This window comes from Oculina patagonica, chromosome 2 (assembly GCF_052425735.1).
Source record: "Oculina patagonica isolate OP01 chromosome 2, crgOcupat, whole genome shotgun sequence".
In the NCBI taxonomy this organism is placed as follows: domain Eukaryota; kingdom Metazoa; phylum Cnidaria; class Anthozoa; order Scleractinia; family Oculinidae; genus Oculina; species Oculina patagonica.
Genome location: NC_135759.1, coordinates 29,183,098 through 29,202,734, shown reverse-complemented (window position 1 = coordinate 29,202,734; position 19,637 = coordinate 29,183,098). Strand labels below are relative to the sequence as shown.

At 37.4% G+C, this 19,637-nt stretch overlaps 2 protein-coding genes across 2 annotated transcripts; both read left to right on the top strand.

Moving 5' to 3' along the window:
* Positions 1-120: 120 nt before the first annotated feature.
* On the top strand, positions 121-7,214 carry LOC144643979 (tubulin alpha-1A chain-like). The gene is made up of 6 exons (XM_078503378.1): positions 121-1,415; positions 2,120-2,342; positions 3,498-3,646; positions 4,313-4,705; positions 6,136-6,423; positions 6,853-7,214. Exons 1-6 carry the CDS (start codon positions 1,413-1,415, stop codon positions 7,153-7,155), a joined length of 1,359 nt encoding a protein of 452 aa, XP_078359504.1. The 5' UTR covers positions 121-1,412; the 3' UTR covers positions 7,156-7,214.
* Positions 7,215-10,075: 2,861 nt separating this feature from the next.
* On the top strand, positions 10,076-19,323 carry LOC144641950 (cysteine repeat modular protein 2-like). Its single transcript, XM_078500965.1, has 8 exons — positions 10,076-10,540; positions 14,503-14,694; positions 15,234-15,422; positions 15,929-16,111; positions 16,507-16,677; positions 17,511-17,642; positions 18,146-18,314; positions 19,094-19,323. The coding sequence occupies exons 1-8, from the start codon at positions 10,393-10,395 to the stop codon at positions 19,101-19,103; spliced, it is 1,194 nt and encodes a 397-aa protein (XP_078357091.1). The 5' UTR covers positions 10,076-10,392; the 3' UTR covers positions 19,104-19,323.
* The last annotated feature ends 314 nt before the right edge of the window (positions 19,324-19,637 follow it).

Genomic DNA, 19,637 nt, shown 5'->3' with positions numbered 1-19,637 from the left:
TACAATTTACTGAACTTTCCCCTTCTCTGAAAACTGTTTTATTTATAAATGGTGTTTTTTTATATTGGAAAATTCTGTTTAATCTTCGAGCGTTTCATGTTTTGTCTACCCTCGACGCTCCTTGTGGTTACAGGACGTTGAACAATGGTAACGTATTCATTTCTAAATTGGAGACATTCGTTCTCTTTACTGGCTGGTGTAGACTTCTTTTTTAATGTTTATTTAGTTATGAGATTTTTTCCTTCAATTCTCATCACCTACTTACTTAACATTGCGTTGATATTGTAAAGAGAAATCAGATTTTGATCGCATGTGATATCAATGTTGAATACATGGATGCTCCGCTGGAACGCTAATCTTTATAGGACAGAATCTACAGGTACTTATGTATTTGGGAGGGCAACAGGGCGGGGATAGTGCATGTAACATCCATTTATCAATAATAGCGTGGTGAAAACTTACCTGTAAGTTAACATAGTTCAGTTGTTCAAAGGAAATTTTGCTAATTTGCGAATTTTAAAGAAACGATACCTGTAGAATTTTAAAGACAATGAAGTATAATTGGAGTAGAGTTTCCTTGAAGCATAAGTTCAAGTAAATGGCGCGTAAAGTTCATATGTACCCTTGTTTAAAGAAGCGTAAAGTCAAGTAAATCAGACTAAACGATAATGTAAATTTGCTTGGTGGTGCAATATACCTCCACGCAATCATAAGAATGCAAAAAATAAGGGACGATTTTTTTGAAAACTATCGACAAATGGGCAGACCTATTCGAAAGTTTGGATTTTGATGATGGATTTATACACATCTGCATGCACTATGAAAATTTACAAAAATAGGATACTATTTTATTTTTTCAATTCTGTCGTACATTGCTTTAAAATTTTCACCAAAAGGCTTGTGTCAGCTTTGATTTTTATATTTTGTATTTTTGTGTATTTAGCAAGAATTGCCATTTAGTAAAGTGAATGTTTACTTTATTTATTACGGAAGCAACCGGTGACAGAAGCAAGTGTTTTGTTAATTTGGCGTATTGATTGCAATTATTAAACTAAACGCTTTCTTTAATAAATGAAACTTTGAAATAATTGGGTTCAACAAAAAACTTTTCAAACAAACTTGAAAAATATAAACATTTGGAAACGGATATGTGAACGCTAGTCAAAATAATTTTGGGGGAAGTGCTGTGAATTAATAATTAAGCGCTCGTAGACAAATCATAATTCGCGATCGTTTCAACACGTAGTGTTATTGTTTGGCTTCTTGACAAGCTCGCAGGTGCGATATTATCCGGTGTAAGTGGAAAATCTTCAAGATAATCGTTTTATCGCCGAGCGAGCGTCACTCAGTTTGCGGTTCAATTACAAGTTTGCCTTGGGGTTTGTTCTCGGCGAAGAATCTAACCTGTCAAAATGGTAAGTACCACAGTCAAATGTGTTTATGTATCACGCCTTTGGGCCTTTGGCAGCAAATCTCCTTGTAGAATGTGTCCAAAACTGCTTCTGGTTTCCGTCTAATCCGTCATGAACCTTTCAATATGTTTCGAGTGGAGACTGTTTATTAAGTATCATTTAAATTATGCGAATGAAGGATTTTAATATGGTTTTGCGTTCTTCAGTTTCTGTCAAGCACTACTTTTACCTTGAACCTGTCATTTAGTCCAGAGGATCGATTGTGTATTTGTTTTTTATTTTATTTTATTTTAATTTATTCTTGTTATTTTTTTTGGTGAAATGTAGACGACTGAAAGCTCAAAAGGCTTAATTTCTCCGGAGCTGTATTTAAATTTGGAGATTTCAGTAGGACTTTTTCTAACGTACGGAAAACGAAGCGACAATCGACAAAACTAACGAAAAAAAATTGTTAACTTCCGCCTGCCGAGTGGCGCTACAAAGCTTCTACGGTTACCTTTAGTTACCTTTATTTGTAATTTTGGAATTAATTAATGTCATAAACCTGAATTTTTATTTCGGTCCTACATTATTAGAAATCTTGACTTCACTCGAGCAATTGACGGCCAGTCCCTAAGCAGTTGCTGTTATTTCTTCAAGTAGTTTTAAACAAAACTGATAGCTTTCCTAGTGTATGTAGTGTGTGCATCTCCGTTCTCTGTTTACAGCGAGAGTGTATTTCTGTTCATATCGGACAAGCAGGCGTTCAAATTGGGAACGCTTGTTGGGAGCTGTACTGCCTCGAGCATGGAATTCAGCCGGATGGCCAAATGCCCAGCGATAAAACAATCGGCGGAGGAGACGATTCCTTCAACACTTTTTTCAGCGAGACTGGAGCAGGAAAGCACGTCCCTCGAGCGGTAATGGTCGACTTGGAGCCATCGGTTGTTGGTATGCACGAAAAAACGTTTATTGTTCTTTTTACAACAATTAATATTAAAATGTACCTGTATGTTTATTGTGGTTTAGTTTGTTTTTGTGTTTTAAGTCACAGAAGCTCAGCTCGCGAACTAACATGCTAGGTTTTTTACGACTTTTTTGTGACCTGCATTGCATTTATCATGCCATTAGTTCTTTGAGTAAATGGAAAAGAAAAAAACAATAGAAATTTATCGATACCCCGTTTACTAAATGAAGAAAACTTGGAGCAATATATTTCATTAAAAAGCTAAGGGGAAATGAAGTATAAAAATTGAGAAAATTTTATATCTCGAAAAGTAATTTAAATTAATTAGATCCCTCATGCTTCACATCTTGTAGGAGATTTTATTATTCTGTTTACTATAGTCTTTGCTTGTTTTATTTTCCGACAATAACAAATCATAGTTTTGATTTAATTATCAAACTAGGTGACCATGACAAAATATAACGCAACTAAAATTGATTATCCAACCGGATAAATTGCCTACTACACCCATCGCCGGGTGTTTGATATTTTCTTTATTTTAATCAAGTTCAGTTTCACCAGCGATTGTTTTAGAAAAGCGCGCGGTAACATTCATTTGATCTTTTATCCAAAATATGGGAAAAACTATCGAGATGATAGCTTTTGTAATCGATTGTTTACACAGAACAGGTGTTTGCTGTGTTGTTCGAATTTCCCCTGGATATGCAAACATTGAAAAGAAAAGGCGTTGTAAAACAAAGCCTGTTTTAAAGTTTTTCTTTCATTAAAATAAATTGAAAGTGGGTGTTATTTTCTCATTAAATTTCTTTTGCACTCAAGCAAACTATTTGTTATTTCCTATTTCTTTTCCTCTCTTGCATTTTTATTTTATTTTTTTTATTGCGAAGATAATTTGTCATTATTGCATGACCGTGCAATTTCACGGTATCTTAATTTACGTGTTCCATTTATGGATTTATTTATTATTTTGTAAAACACATATGCTGTCAGGAATTTTATGACGAAATTTCATCGTTTCAAAAACACTTCTAGGAAGATTTCATTTCATTTACCGTATACGATACTTTTCCTTTCTCTGGGGTAAAAATTTATTTCATGATGTCCTTTTTGATTTTCTTTCTTTTACATTTTTTGCACAGATGAAGTCCGTACCGGTACATACCGCTGTTTATTTCACCCCGAGCAGTTGATAAGCGGGAAGGAGGACGCCGCTAATAACTATGCTCGCGGGCATTACACCGTTGGAAAAGAGCAAATCGACCTTGTTCTTGACAGAATCAGGAAACTGGTAAGCTGCATGCAAGATGGTATTGTATTTTTGTCATATTCGGAACTTTCTGGCAAAGTTTCATCACACAAATAAATAAGCAATGGGCTAACGATCTCTTAAGTTTTAAAACGGATTCAAAATCACATTTGTGCAACCATGGCAAAGCACCACGCGCCGTGCACGAGTGAAATAAAATCATGCTTACCAGTGGAAGAGTTGTTCAGTCACGCTATTTTCTTTTGTTGAAACTGATTTAAACGAAAGGCAGGTTTAAAGAAAAAAGAATACTGAAATACTTCTGATATGGTGAAAAATTGACCCTTTTATTTCGGGCATGATTGAAAGATATCTGATTTATCTAATATTCCTCCGACATATAATACCAGTGGTAAGAATATGTTGGTTCAGTAATGCAATAATTAAAATAAAAACTTTAGTAATGAATTAACTATTCTTGGGAATGAAAGAGTTTTTAAAAATGCAGAAAAATAAATCACACCCGTAAAGGAATGCCTGGTGGTGGGCAAGACTTCATGCTTTTTGTTCAATGCTCAACATTGTGGTTCTAAACAGTAATTTATATAGGAAACACTTAATGGGGAAAAGTAACCGAATCGGTTTCGTCGGTTTGGAATATATACAAAATAGTTCCATCAATGTCCCACTGCTTTCTTTTGCATGCAGTCAGACCAATGTACCGGTCTTCAAGGCTTTCTTATCTTCCATTCTTTTGGAGGAGGAACAGGCTCTGGCTTCACCTCTCTTCTCATGGAGCGCCTTTCAGTTGACTACGGCAAGAAATCCAAGCTGGAATTTTCCATCTACCCCTCCCCCCTGATAGCCACAGCGGTGGTAGAGCCCTACAACTCGATTCTCACTACTCACACCACCCTGGAGCATTCTGATTGCGCGTTCATGGTCGACAACGAGGCGATTTATGACATCTGTCGCCGTAATCTAGATATTGAAAGGCCGACTTACACCAATCTCAACCGACTGATTGGTCAGATTGTGTCCTCCATAACTGCATCTCTAAGGTTTGATGGAGCGCTGAATGTGGATCTGACAGAATTTCAGGTCAGTTTAATAGCGAACTGTAGAAATATTCATTTTCTGACGAGAAAATCCCCTGCTACATTCTTATCGATTAAAGCTAAGAAACCAAAAGACAAAACGCAATTTGCATTTATAGCCAAATACACTAAAATGAAGTATGTATATGGATGGCATTCTAACCAACGTTTTATAACTCCGTGCATTTTGACAGCAGCCATGTCCGTTCAAAAGTGTAAGGCCAGAGAGTATATATTTAGCCCAGATAATGAGAACCGATTCAGACGATAACAACAGTAAACATATTTTTAAACTTCACACAAACCCTTCTAGTCAAATCAAATGCGATGATGAGTAAATGATAGCTGATCAATGACGGATTTCTTTAACCTTTTCATTTGCAAATTTTTCCCCAAAAACGCGTTTTTTTTAACCTTTAGAGTGAATTTTTGGTGCTACGATGTCGAATTCACCTAAACTTTGCTAGAAAAGCACTTTTACACACTGCACTCACTTTGGTGCATGCGCATAAGCCAAAATTTGGACTTTTTTTTTTTTTTTTTTTTTTTTTTTTCTTTTTTTTTTTTTTTTTTTTTTTTTTTTTTTTTTTTTTTTTTTTTTTTTTTTTTTTTCTTTTTTTTTTTTTTTTTTTATTTTTTTTTTTTTTTTAAAAAGTTTTGAGGTTATAATTGGAAAACCCTGAAATGGGGACCTTGATAAATTAAAGGTGTATTGGCCTGTTAAAGCACCGATTTTGCACCCAAAACGGATCGTGTTTTTCTTTGATTAGCTCTGTCAAAATTTGGCAACCGATGTTCAAAATGAACAGTCCTGTAGAAAGGTCATTCCTCGTCCTATCAGCTGCTTATCTCAAAAATCTGCTGACGTGCTTATTGATGACGTCACAAGTGGTTTCAATGACCGCGCCTCCAAATGGCGCCCAAATGCGCGTTTGCATATGAAAGGGTTAAAGAAATTTGAACTTTGAAAACCTCACTAAGGGGAGCAGGTATGGCGCAGTGGTGAGAGCGCTCGCCTCCCAGCAATGTAGCCCGGGTTTGATTCCACAACTCGGCGTCATTTGTGTGTTTAGTTTGTTGTTGGTTCTTGTCCTAGCTCCGAGAGTTTTTCCGGGTTCTCTGGCTTTCCTCCCTCAAAAACCAACACTTCCAAATTCCAATTCGATCGGAAATACACGGCCCAATAAGCTTGTTGCTTTAATTCATACCGTGTCTAAATAAAGGTAGTTTATTTATTTTATTAGTTTGAGCGGAGTTACAGAGGATCAAAGTCAGTAAAAATACCATGTATATTTGTAGTAATCTTCCGCATTTGCAACTCCCACTCCCCCACTCTCCCCCCCCCCCCCCCCCCCCCCAACCTTCTGCAAACCGTGAAAGGGTTATTCTTCAGAGCTAAGTAGTCCACTTACAAAAACATGTCACGCTTAACAGACCAACTTGGTACCGTATCCTCGTATCCATTTTCCACTCGCCACATACGCGCCTGTTATATCAGCCGAGAAAGCCTACCACGAGCAGCTGAATGTTGCCGAGATCACGAACGCCTGCTTTGAACCAGCCAATCAGATGGTCAAGTGCGATCCACGTCACGGCAAGTACATGGCCTGCTGCCTGTTGTTCCGCGGAGACGTGGTGCCGAAAGATGTGAACGCCTCTATAGGCACTATAAAAACCAAAAGAACAATACAGTTTGTGGACTGGTGTCCGACTGGATTCAAGGTACCTTGAAATACGAGTCACTGTGAACTGTTTAGGAGACTTTTAAGTTACATAGCAAATATAACATGATATAGCATAGATGAGTTAGCCTGGTTGAAGTAAAGATGCAGGAGATTCAACGGGACTGTGAAAGTGTAATTTAGATAGTGAGCGACATATGCACTTTATTCATTTCAGTGATCTTATTAGCTATTTCTTTATTATTAAGAAATCAATTCATTTCGATTGGGTATATTGCCTGTTTATTCAAAATAAAAATAATAACGTCAGGAATTTGCATCTGCGATTTTAGCGACAGCACGCGTCGCGATCATCTCTGTGATGTCTACTTTTTTTTTCACACCTGGTCTCCTAAGCAGCCATTCGTTGCCTTCTCACGCATTTTTTCGAAAACTACTCATTGTTCTTTACTTTTAAAATTGCTTCCAGGTTGGAATCAATTACCAGCCTCCCACGGTCGTCCCAGGCGGTGATCTGGCCAAAGTACAACGCGCGGTTTGCATGTTGAGCAACACAACAGCTATCGCCGAGGCCTGGGCTCGACTGGATCATAAGTTTGACCTGATGTACGCAAAGCGTGCGTTTGTCCACTGGTATGTAGGCGAGGGAATGGAGGAAGGAGAGTTCTCTGAGGCTCGTGAAGATCTAGCTGCACTGGAGAAGGATTATGAAGAGGTCGGGGTAGACTCTGTTGGAGAAGGAGAGGAAGCTGAAGAAGAAGAAGAATACTGAAGCCGAACTTGCTCCGACAAAACAACATTTAAAAGAAATAAAATATTTAACCGCACGGATATTGTTGTTGTGGTCTGTTCATTTATCGTATTGCCGATCAAGTGAGCCAAAAAGAATCACAGAAAAACAAACAATGCTCTTATTAACTGAACAGAAGGTCTGTATGGGAGAATCTTGACGGGGTACCTGAGTACAGACCAAACGCAGTGAGGTCTGTACTCACGACAGAGCTCATGATTCTCCCATACAGACCGACTTAGCTCAGTTATAGGTTTGAACTTGCTGTCCACAGCGTGACCGAAATTTCCGCTTGTATATTGCACTCGCTCTATAGGCTCGTACAATTTTGTTAGTCTGAAAAATTTACTCGCTTTTCTATTCCAAATGGTATTCGAAATCATGTGATTACTGGTACAAATACATAAATTTAAATTATGCGAAATTACGTTTTAGCAGCCACATTTTCAAAACCGTTACAAATGCACAGTTATACAGTTAGAATATGCAGTGGAACTTCCGATAAAACACGCCACATTTCGCACCAAGTCTGTCCCTATGACGTCACATCTATCTCATTATGACGCCATATCTATCTCAGATTGGCGTCATATCTATCTTATCACAAGATCACAAGACAGAGTTCACTGCTCAGCATGATGAGGCTAAACATTTCAGGTCATTTCGTGGAAATGTTAAAACTTTGATTTATATACCATAGCCATTATGGAATAAGGAGCCATTTTTTAGAAGTGAACATTTCTCTGAGAAACTCTATATGTCCCATAAATTGTACAAAAGGTATTTCTCGATGTCATGACTTAGAACTCTCAGTTTTTAGTTTCAGTTTATTTTGTTTCTAAAGTATACAAGAAAAACACATATTGTCAATAATAATCTGAATCATTATTTGCTGCTGTATACCTTCAAGGAGGGCTTTAGTGCTTTTGAAACCACCTAACAATCGATTTACCAGAAGGAATTTTTCATGTGAGTAACTGTGGTGACGAAACGATATATACTCCGGCATGAGAAACATCACACCGATTTATTATTCCGCTATCACGTCCTTTTTCCATATAAGGTCAATAAAACACGCAAAATATAAGACGGTACATATTCCAAGTTCAACAGTAGTGCCCCATTTTGAATTCATATCACAAGAAACGTGTAGCAGAATAACATATGGTTTATTTATTTTAACTCAGTAAAAGTAACACTCATGTGTGTCAAACTGTATAAGTACCAGGAACCGAAGCAAATTGGCTTACATCTTTGTTATTTTTGTATGTTCACCTTTGTTACTTAGAAATGTTTGTTTAGAACGTGTAAATTAAATAAAAACCGTCAGCCTTATAATCAAACAAACCGCTAAATTAAGTTGTCGCTAATCCTCTTTCCAATAGAATAAATCGCTAAATTTGGTGATTACGGCTATTTTGAGATGTTTATTGATTGACCGCAAATCAACACCTGGTAAATAAATGGTGATTAACTTGCACACAATATTGCTTACGACTTGATAGACGGTCTATTTGACATGTAAGAATCGTAACAAACCTAGCACCAAAATCCTTGAGTACAACCAAGTGGCTTCTGTGTAAAATGTGGGGTTTAAAGTCAATTTTATGTACAATATTTTGCAGGCCTTTTGTTTGCAAATATGCCTTGTAACACTTACTCCTCATTTTCCTTTCTTTTTTTTTAGTTTCGCGGCCAAGTCAAAGGCTGGTTGAGACATTTCTTGCGTTGTTTTCGTTGTTAGTTTAATAAACAAGGTCGCAGAAACGTGATCCGATTTGGAGAGTACCTGGGAGAATAGTAAAGAAAAACATCGAAAAAGAAGAAAAAACAGAAAGAGAAATGATTTAACCCACGCAAAAACTTATCCCATATGAAATTTTAAAAGAAGTTAATACGGAAAATTTTTGCACGAGTATTTCATCCTTTTTGCTACAGTAATTATCGAACCGAGAAGTTATATATAAATTATATAACATCTATAATTATGATTATCATAGTTTACTGACAGCTCATTAAAGGTTAGTTGACGTGCAATAAGTGCGACTAAAAACACTCGGAAGCAGGTGATATCCGGATATTTGCTCTCGAAATCAAAACATTTTGCTGCTATTTCTGGGATCACGCAAAAACCATGCATTTCTAGATTTACGTCGTAGCTAAATAGGAGCTGCCTCTCCCCGTAAGGAGAATAGAAAACGTGGAGAATGGGCTAAAGAGATAATATTGTAGAAATGATTGAAGGCCAAAAATACCTTGCTGAAAGTTATTGGAATGGCACTTAATCCCGCTTTCAACTATTTAAATATAAGTCATTATCTTGTCTAAATTCTTTGTTTTAATGCTCTAACATATGTTATCTCCTAAAAGAAGCTAGTGTCGTATCAGGTTTTCGATTGCGAATTTTAACCAATGTGAATTCAGGAGTCAAGCAACTCGTGTTCCCTGAATCGTATATTGCTGACGAAATAAAAATTTATTCTAATTTCCTATGTGATTTCTAAGTATATCTTTAACACGTTCCATGTCATTCACTACCTTGTTAAATGTCTTCTCTCGTTGCCAGCGAGAAGACAAATTGGCTATGCTTTATTTTTTTAAAATTAGATTATATCACACTCCTTACTTAAGATTGTTTTTCCGTGCTTTTTGCTGTACTATAAAACAAACACGTACTAATTGAAATCGTTTTAACGCTATAGACATAAAACGTTCCGACATTACTTAAGTGGCTCTCACCCGAATTTTTAGTTCCCATTATCCATTTTGTTTGTTTAAACTAGATTATGAGATCACGCCCTTTACATAAGGTTGCTTTCCTGTGCTTTGTGGCAATGAACAGACGTTTTTTAAAACTAAAAAAGAGACAACGGAATTAACAAGTTTTGTTTTAAATTTTTGTGTGGCAATTCATTTCCAAAAAAGAGGTAGTCTATTACCTCGATGGAATTCGTCGTTTTGTTGTTTCCTCATAGCATCCATCAGTCAATCGAGCTTTCAAAAGCTTATCATTAATTTGTGTCACACAAGGTACTTTACACTAAGCAGACTGAAACTTGTCAAGAAAGTGATTTTTACCGGGAATTTATGAGGCAAACCAGAATCCACGCGTAGAGGCAGAAAGGAATAGGGCGTTGAATTGTCCAGGAGTTTTCTGTGTTTTGATAGGCCAAAGGTTGCTTGATGAATAAGAGCAGAACTGAGTTACTGTAAGACATCATGCAACTGTTACAAATTATCCTTTTGTTTGTTGTCGCTGAACAAAGCTGTCTTCGACATCCAGTTGTTTATGGAGAGGGGAGTTTGGAGATTTCGTCGCAAAACACCGATGTTCAAGCGCACAGATCAAAGCGATGGCTCTGGCCGGGTAAGAATATTTCTCTTGCTTTCAAACTTTGTTGGTATCACATTCACGTTCTTCTAGTTCATTTTTCACCTAAACAGTTTCGAGGTTGCAGGCATTCAAATATTTAAGATATGAGCAATTCGAACTTATACTTAAGTTAATAGCACGCTGTACAATTGGGGTCTGTCAGGAGTCATCGCCGTGTGGAACGTATGAACACGAGTTTGAGTTGAGTTCGTATTCCTTTAAACTTGATAACCAAGAAAAATTGAAGGTATAGTTTCCCTGCAACGGCCATTTTGGTCGTGCTTTTATCGAAATCCGACTGTTGTGAAAACAGTGTGTAGAATGTCGTCAGTCTTACCAAGTTTCTTGTATCAAGACTCTCGCGCCCTAATAAGACCTTAACTTGTCAAGGCTGGTATGTCCAGCCGTGAGTGTCCAGTACTTAGTGTTTTCAGTGTCCGTGTTTCAGTAAAATACTCGGGAAGATATAGAGGGACCTCCTTCATATCACATCATTTCTTTCTGCACTGGCTATCTATGATAGCTAACGACAAAAATGTTTGTATGCCAAACATGTTTAACGAGGTTGCTGCCATTTACGTTAAAAATTGCGCAAACTATTAGTTCTGGTCGCGCAAATCATTTGACACTTAGGCCGGGGGAGGAAGAAGCAAAAATTAAAGGACGTACACACAATGATACGTACACGTACACCAGTTGTTCGTCTTCACTCTTTTAGAGAATTGTTCCCCTGGCAAACACTTATCACGATTCACGAATTGACACTAAATCAGTGCCATTTTTTAAGTAACGTGAGTTTTCATGGTAACGTCGAGATGGATACAAAAGAACATTTGTTGCGTAGGAAAACTGTTTCCAAAATCTGAGATCGTCAACATTTTTATTGGTTTAAGCGGATTTTGTTTTATTTGCATATAAAAAACAGCTTTTCCAGATCGATTTAACGTGGTTAGGTCATTAAAATGGAAGTCGGTTCGAGCTCAGTCGAAATGAGCAGGAGTTCTTTGAAGCCGTTTCCAGTGAGTCTTAAATCCAATGAGTAACTATTATAAAAACAACGAGACATAGTTTTCCGTGGCGTTGGCACGCGTACTTGCTTAATCCACTTTATTAGACAAAGACACCTAGGGTCATAACCTAGTATTTTGGGATTCATTCTTTAAGGATTCCACCATTACATTTTTGGGTTATCTTTTGTATAACCCTACTCCACCAGAAGCAATTCAATTTTCAAGTTGAATACCTTTAAATGAATGTGGACAGTTTTAACTTCACTGAAAACGGTGGATGAAACATCTAGTCTAGGGATATTAACCAATGCCTTTATGTGGTGTGCTGGGACCGGTGCTAGCTGTTCCTGCGTCATTATTTTGCAAAATGATATTGGAGATTTTATGTCAATTCTGAACTTGGACTGGGTTGTGAAAAGGTTAAGCCAGTCTGCTTTTCGATTAAGCAATAACTATACTCATGAAAGCCGATTATACATGGTTAGGAGCTTATTCAGGCGCGCGCAACCACTAGAATGTGCCACCAGAATGTGCCGAATAATGCCACTTCTGCTTCAATGCTAGCTCGCGAAACTGCTTAACAGCATCTTGAGAAATTCAGCTTGACTTTTTCAAGTTGGTCGTTCTTAATCCGTCTGAATCTTCCCGTATCTCCGCCATCGTTGTTCCTTGTTGGTATATTTTACTGCCTTGTTGTTTTTCTACTTTAGTTAACTACTCAGCTGAGGTTGTCTGCCATTTGAAGGTAATTTTATACATGGCAAAACATGCCTTAATATCGTGACATATCTGCTTAAAGAAGGATTTTATCACCAGTTGCATTCTTTGTTTTGCGATAAATAGGGCTAAATGTCTTTCATAAAGCTAAGGGAGGGAAAAACTCACGGCCAGTAACGCTAAGGTGTCAAATAATTCAGATCCTTCCGCTTCCCCCTAGAAGCTGTTTAAGAATGAATGACATTATCGCCACAAGTTCTTCCTTAAATGTGATAAATAGGGTCTAAGTGACTTCTACAAAGACGAATAAAGGACACAACCTCAAGTACCAACATTTTCAAATTGAACCTTAAGTCGAAAGCTACTCAAATTATTTATGGCGTCAACTTAAGTCATCTAAAGAATACGTGCGCGCATAACCACAAAACGACATTAAAGTGAGGTTTCTTTGTCGGTATTTTAAGCCTGGGAAACAAACCCAAGTAAAAATATTGACATGAATTTTAGGCAGTTCAAGAATGCCATTTCAACCCAAATAAAACCGCAGATACGTTTAAAGGAGAAGTTAATTGTTATTTATGTCAATAAAAGTCCGTTTAGTTAAACAACTTTATCAATTTTGACTGGGCATCTCCGGAAATTGCAGAATCAATCCATCATTTATGGCCAGTTGATACGACAACAGCAAAGTGTTGTTAATGCTTTTTTATAGTGACCTACTACGTGCCAAAACGACGGAAGTTTATTTGCCCTGACAGGGTTAAAGCATTGATTTGTGGAACCAAGAAACACGAAAATTTAAAAAAAAAATTAAACCGTAAAAGGAAGGTTCATAAACTGTTAGGTCTAGTATGTTATTACAGGTGGAAATGTGTCTTATAAATAGATATAAACTCGGAACGATCGATAGTGCCGTCGGTGACCAAAAACCCCCTCCTTATCCACATAATACGTTTTCCTTCACTTTAAGGAGCTCAGTCACGGACAACTCGAGCTCATCTTGGTCAAAACCATCCTTGGTTATTTTCGCGTTTTGATTACTCCTTTGTTGTTATCCTACATTACACAACTATTATTTTGAGGTTTCCTTGAATTTGGAAGTAATCAGAAAAATGACTTAAAATATCGTGACAATGCTCCTAAACGCTGTTTTTTAATCACAACGGAGACTTTTAAAAATGCTCTCCAAAGTCACGGTAGAGCTAGACTTTTGAAAACACAGCTGTATCGTTTAAGTGCTTGACGAGCAGGTCGAAACTGCGGAGTGCAAACGTCATCACGGTGCGCGAAAAGCATCCTAACTTGTTGTTTTGTTTTTTTTTTTACTCACAATGCCTACTTTTTCTCGCTTTTTATACTACAATACAGATTTTGAATTAAAAAAACCTGATGCAGTTGGTGCAATAGAATGAGCCTTTATTAAACAATGTCTTTTGTACAAAATAAGCCAGACAGGATTGTCCAGTTATATCACATTATCTCTTTATACTGACTGAAAAAGCCTCGAAGAATGCACTACAAGATAAGGATGTGAAGTTAATTGTATTACAGATTCAGGTAATTCACGGTAAGACCTCATGCGGTTGAAATTTTTCTAGGCATAAAGCAAAGCAGTGGTTAGAGCGGTCATTACCCGAAATTTTTGAGGTTTCTTACGGCGAAAATAATTTCAAAGTTGCAATTTGAAAACTTGTATCAAGTTTGTCGTACATACTTGGTAAATCTAGTATCACAACATTTCAGGATGGTCCCTCTTGAAAACTTAGTAAATTACCGTCTTGAAATCATTTTAAACATCAGTCGCGGAATTCATTTATTCCATTTCATCTGGAATGATAAAAGAGAGAGATTGTATGAGGGCTATCTTAAGGGATAGAGAGGACTACGTGAAGATAAACTTCTTACTAATTTACGATGCGCGATCAACTATAGTCGATGTCATAACTTTCCTTTCATAATACATGAACAAATATCGTTAGCTTTTAAAACTGGAATGTAACAGAGGTGGGTATGTCTGGAAAATCAGTTCGTTTAAGTTTTATGTTTTTGCAATACTGTTTGTATGTATAGTAATGCAAATAAAGCTTGTTGTTGTTGTTTTTGTTCTGTTAACATTCTGATGAATTTGTCACGAGTTCCTCAAAGAAAAAGAGACAAAAATTGTCTCGCAATGATCCTATTATTAAAAAAATATAGTTATAATGTCTTAATTTCTTGACCCAAATATAGGGTGTGGCTTTATCCCTGGATGTGAAAAATGCAGCGATGGACTAATTTGCAAGAAATGCAGGAATGCCTTCATTCCTGTAGAATACGAAAGGACCAAAAAGAAGATCATAAGATGCATTCGCTCGTGTCCTATGGGCTATAATATCACATCTAGAACGGGATACCCCAAGATATGTGTGAGAACACAGCTTGGTAAGTTGCAGTGGCGATTGGAAGGTGCTCAAAAGGAGATTACCTCGTCTTTCGTAAACAGTGGTAGGACTGATGTAAAAGTGGACCCTTTCTTGAGAAGAGTCAGGGGTGGGGAGGGGAGGGGAGCAAGGTACATATTTAAAGAAAGAAGAAAAGGTTCGACAAGGGCATCGGGCCTCCACGGGCCTTTTCTTAGATCCACTACTAAGTGGCAATTGATTCTCTTATTTTGGGAGAAATCAGGTAAAGTGTTCTCATATTCCCCACCTCAGAAAGCGCAAGAAGATTGATCAACAAAGTAAATGATGTAATACATCTGTTGTTCCAAAACAAAAAAGCCGAAACCAGGGGTATTATTATTGATTGCGTCGACCTAAATCATCCCGACACCAAGCACGTACCATATAATTCACTTCTCCATTATTGTTATTGAAGACGTGGGTGTCAACTATTCACTGGCAATCTAATAAGGCCAATGCTCCGAATACACAAGCTCATATTATCCTGACTGAGAGACATTGTTTTTCTTGTTTACTAAGGTTGTGCTGCACGACATTGTGACGACTGTTTCCCTCACAACCCAGTCAGCTGCGCAAACTGCTCATTGGGATATTACTCACTCCAGAAAAGGATCATGGGAAATGTGAAATGCGTAAGACAGTGCCCAGCTGGCTTCACGCCTATCGTGAAGAATGATGGGAAAAAGATGTGCAAAGACACGCAATCAAGTAATATAAGTTGTTATTATCCTATCGATTGGAAATCATTACCGTTGTTTATTCTTGTTTGTTTGCGTCTACCCATGTAGTTGTGGGAGGGGAGGAAGAATGAGAGGAGATGGTCTATCCTTTACGGCATTTCAGGTCGCGGTGCTCCATTAACGCGTGCAGTGATATTCCAATTCCTTCTCTGACTGGGATTTCTATTTTTTCTAAATCCATCTCAATAAATATTGCAGTTAGTTCCCTATTCCACCTCACACTGGAAATTCACTTTCAAAACAAACTCATTAGATAGTCAGATAGTCAGCCTCCGGTATTATATCATGTCTTTTTATCATGTAGACATTTCCTAGCGGTCCAATGGAAATGAGTAGATAAAATAATTAGTTGTTATGTTTAAATCTGATCTTTAAAACAGTCCTCCATCAGAGTGCCGATCCGAGTTCCACTGTACGAACTGATAAACTGATTAATAAAAAGAACTGCTTACAAATTGTTTGACCTTTTCGCAGAATGCCAATCCATTGTACCAAATTGTGCCAAGTGCCTTGACAGTTTTCGATGTCGAAAATGCAGAAGTGACTTACACGCCTTTTTCAACAAATCTGGCATGGTTTGTGTTCGAAACTGTCCAAGAGGCCTGGTCGCTGCCAACTCAAGTTACTTTGGAAAATACTGCAAGAAGCCACTTGTAGGTAAGAACGTAAAGGGTTGACATTCCATAGTTTCAACAAGAAGATGTCAGAAAATACTAAATCTCATCATGTTCAATCATAGAACATAAAATACACATTGAAGTAGGTGTAGCAACTGTGGGTGGTTGTGAGAACAATCATGTTCCTTTAGCTTGTTTAAAGGACAGTTACTTATTGTGATGATAGTTTAGAATTAGATTTCTTGTATACATGAAGTGCATGTAACAACAATCGCTTTATCTTTAACGTTGCTACTCCACATTACTTATAAATCAGCCTTTATGTATCTGATCTGAGGCTAGAATATTTGATCGATGGTAACTACAAAGCTTTACTGTTTATCCAGCTCGTAAGTTGTCTTTTTTTCTTTCTATTTTTTTTTCTGGGTTGTAAAGAATGCCGATCTGTTTTACACTGCGAGAGATGTCCTGACAAGATCAACTGTCGAAGATGTAAGCCAAGATATTTCAAGCTCAAATTATCGGCTTTCGCAAACTCGACGTGCGTTTCCTCGTGTCCTCCTGGGTTTGCAAGGAAAGGAAGGAGATGCCAACGGATTACAGAAGGTAACTTAATAGAAAATATACTGCAGACTATAAAACAAATTCTAGTAGAAACTTCTAGCAGTCACACTGTAATAGATATGTAATGGAGCTATGTCATGGTATTTTAAGTCATTTTTCTGATTTATACTTTCAAATTGAAGGAAACTCAGGTAATAGTTTTCTAACATTAAAAACACAACAGAAAAAGGAAACGAAAACAATCGAGGATGGTTTCGACTGACGAAGATTAAGACGAATAGAAAAAAACTGAAAAGACGCCATCTTTTTCAAGTTGCCTTGTCCGTAAGAATTTGGCGTATGTCGGTTTACCCCAGCAAAAGAACTGAAGTCAAAATACCTTAGGAGGTGACACCCCATTGTGTCTAACCTGGCTAAGTCACTTTTTCTTATAAAGTCAGCGTCTGTGTGCAGATATTCGAAAGTGCATACCATATGAACGTCCTCGTGCCTCTACCAGTTCAAAGACTTTTGATTAAACATCTTTTGACAGCCTTCTGGTGGCTTTCCTTTCAAATGACAATCAAAATGCAAGTAGTATGAAGGGCGGAGATGTCAAGCTCTACATTCGCGTTCTGACAATTGCTATCTCTACCTCTCAATGTTCTTGCAATTTGTTCTGTCAGTTTAAACGAAAGCCATCAGAAAGTCAAAAGTCAAAAACAATGTCAAAAGGTGATAAAAAATTAATCAACATTTTGCCAAGTGGCAGCAATATAGCAATCTTCACTGTAACATAATTTACTTTTTATAGTTTAGTAAGGGCAGCAACTCACACGTTGTTATGTGACACATAATGACATCGATGTATTTATTAGATTCTCGATTCTTTTTAGCTGGCTGTTTTGACGAGTATTGTTTGACGTGCAAGGAGGGCTGGTATCGAGTCAACTACAATAAAAAGCATTGCCAGCGCAAGTGTCCCAGAGGTTTCTTTACTCTTGGAGACAAACAAAAATTCTGCTTAAGTGAGTATAATTCTCATAGCAACCAGTGCATTATTTTTCTTTGTACGCATGCTGGTCTCTTTAAAAGCCAAAGGCCTGAAAAGCAACACATGAACTGTCGTAAAATTCTTAAGACTTTGTTGACTGTTTTCAAAATGTTACACCTTTTTTCAAGAGACCTAATACAAAGAAAAATAATGTAGTGGTTACTTACATCTTTAGCATTTTACGACAGTTCATGTGTTGCTTTTCAAGGTTTTGACTGACTTTTAAACGCTGATTGCGTGTGGGAATTGTTTTCATATTTGCTACTTTAGGAATTCATTGGTGAGAAACATTTCAGGGTTTCCCCTCAATTCCCCCACAATACTAATAAGCTAGTGAGAACTTGGGTCCAATATATTCCAGTATTTGTACGCTGCTGAAGTATTCCTCTCTAGTTCTCCCTATAACATTCATATCATACAGTAAGTTCAAGCCTTCTGCAACTCATAACGAATGTGTAAACAACTTCTTTTCTGCAGGATGCCTAGCCAACTGCGAGGAATGCGTTAATGGTTATGACTGCAGCAAGTGTCAGCCGGGAACTTCTAAAGTTGTTCAGGGACTTCATACTTCCTGCGTGACAAGTTGTCCGTTTGGTTACACTACCCATGGAAATGCCAAAACTGGTAGAGTCTGTGTACGTAAAAGGTTAGTCGAATATTGTAGCTCTTGGGCGTACAAGAAAGGGTGCTCAGGTCAGGAACTTTCTTGTTTTCTTTTTTTGGTTTCTAACCGAACAAAGGGAACATTGCTGAGTGGAAATCAGATTTGGCCATGAGCGTTGTGATTGTAAAAGGGACGTCAGGCCTTTCAGCCGCGCGAAAAAAATAAAGGAGAGAAAGAGATAAAGGGAAGGTTTTCCTTTTCCTTTTTTTTTCGTGCGGAGAGCCTGCTCGCAGGCTACAAGATCAGGAGCTTTTTCAGTAGCAATATCTGAAGAAAGAAACTGTTGTTGTATTTGTAGCTAAAAATAAATTGGAGCCATGGATTTCATGAAATGTCAATTCAGTCAAGTCTTTCCTTACAGACACTTCAATCGACCTCTAGAATACGGACATATCCCTGTTACGGAGAGTTTACTTGGTCCGAAAGAGAACAAAATTTAATATAAACTCTACCTTCGTAATACGACACTGGCCTGCATAATACGTTTCCTCTATTCCTCTTTACTGTCCGTTTTTACGAGGTCTGACTGTATGTATTTAGTGAAAATTTAGCAACAAACAATAATCATTCTGTAAAGTACATTGGTTTTGGTAAGGAAGCCCCAGAAATTAATGTTACGATGGTCCTCGAATTATAACTAAGAAAAGGTTATGACCTGGAAAAGGTCTTACAATTAGAGAAATTTAATGTGTTTTTTTTTTTCTGAAGTTCTGCTGTAGAGCTGTGGCTAATAAATATTGTTTTTCTTTCTCTCTTTTCAGGTTCACGTGACTGCGTTAACGAAGTTTTGTTTAACAACTGATAAAGAAATGAACATGTATGCATAGCCTGTTTAACGATGGCGAAGACTTCAGATTTTATTTGGATTACTCGTCTCACCTGTATAAAGACAAGTTAATGTATTGGAGTTTATTCATTTGCAACGCAAATTTGCGCTTTTTAATGGCAAGTTGCTTTCAAAGTACCAATAGAGCAGAAAATATAAATCGACCAATAGGAGTAGGTCAATTAGGTGTCAAGAGGCAAACAACTTGCTTTTTTATGACATAAAAGACTGAGTGGAGTTTAAAGTGAGACCCCCAAATAAGTGAATCTAACACTGCAGCCGAGGAAGTGAGAGTAAAACTGACTGGATGAGAGCACACATATATTCCACTCAGTTTTGCTGTTACTTTATTCGGTTATTTAGTGAATAAAAACATCGACCGATTGAATGTGAGTTAACAACTGGTTCATGCTTTAGCGTGCACTAACGAGGTATGGTGCACGCGGGAAGTTTGGAGGGCACAAAAGAAGCGGAAGAGT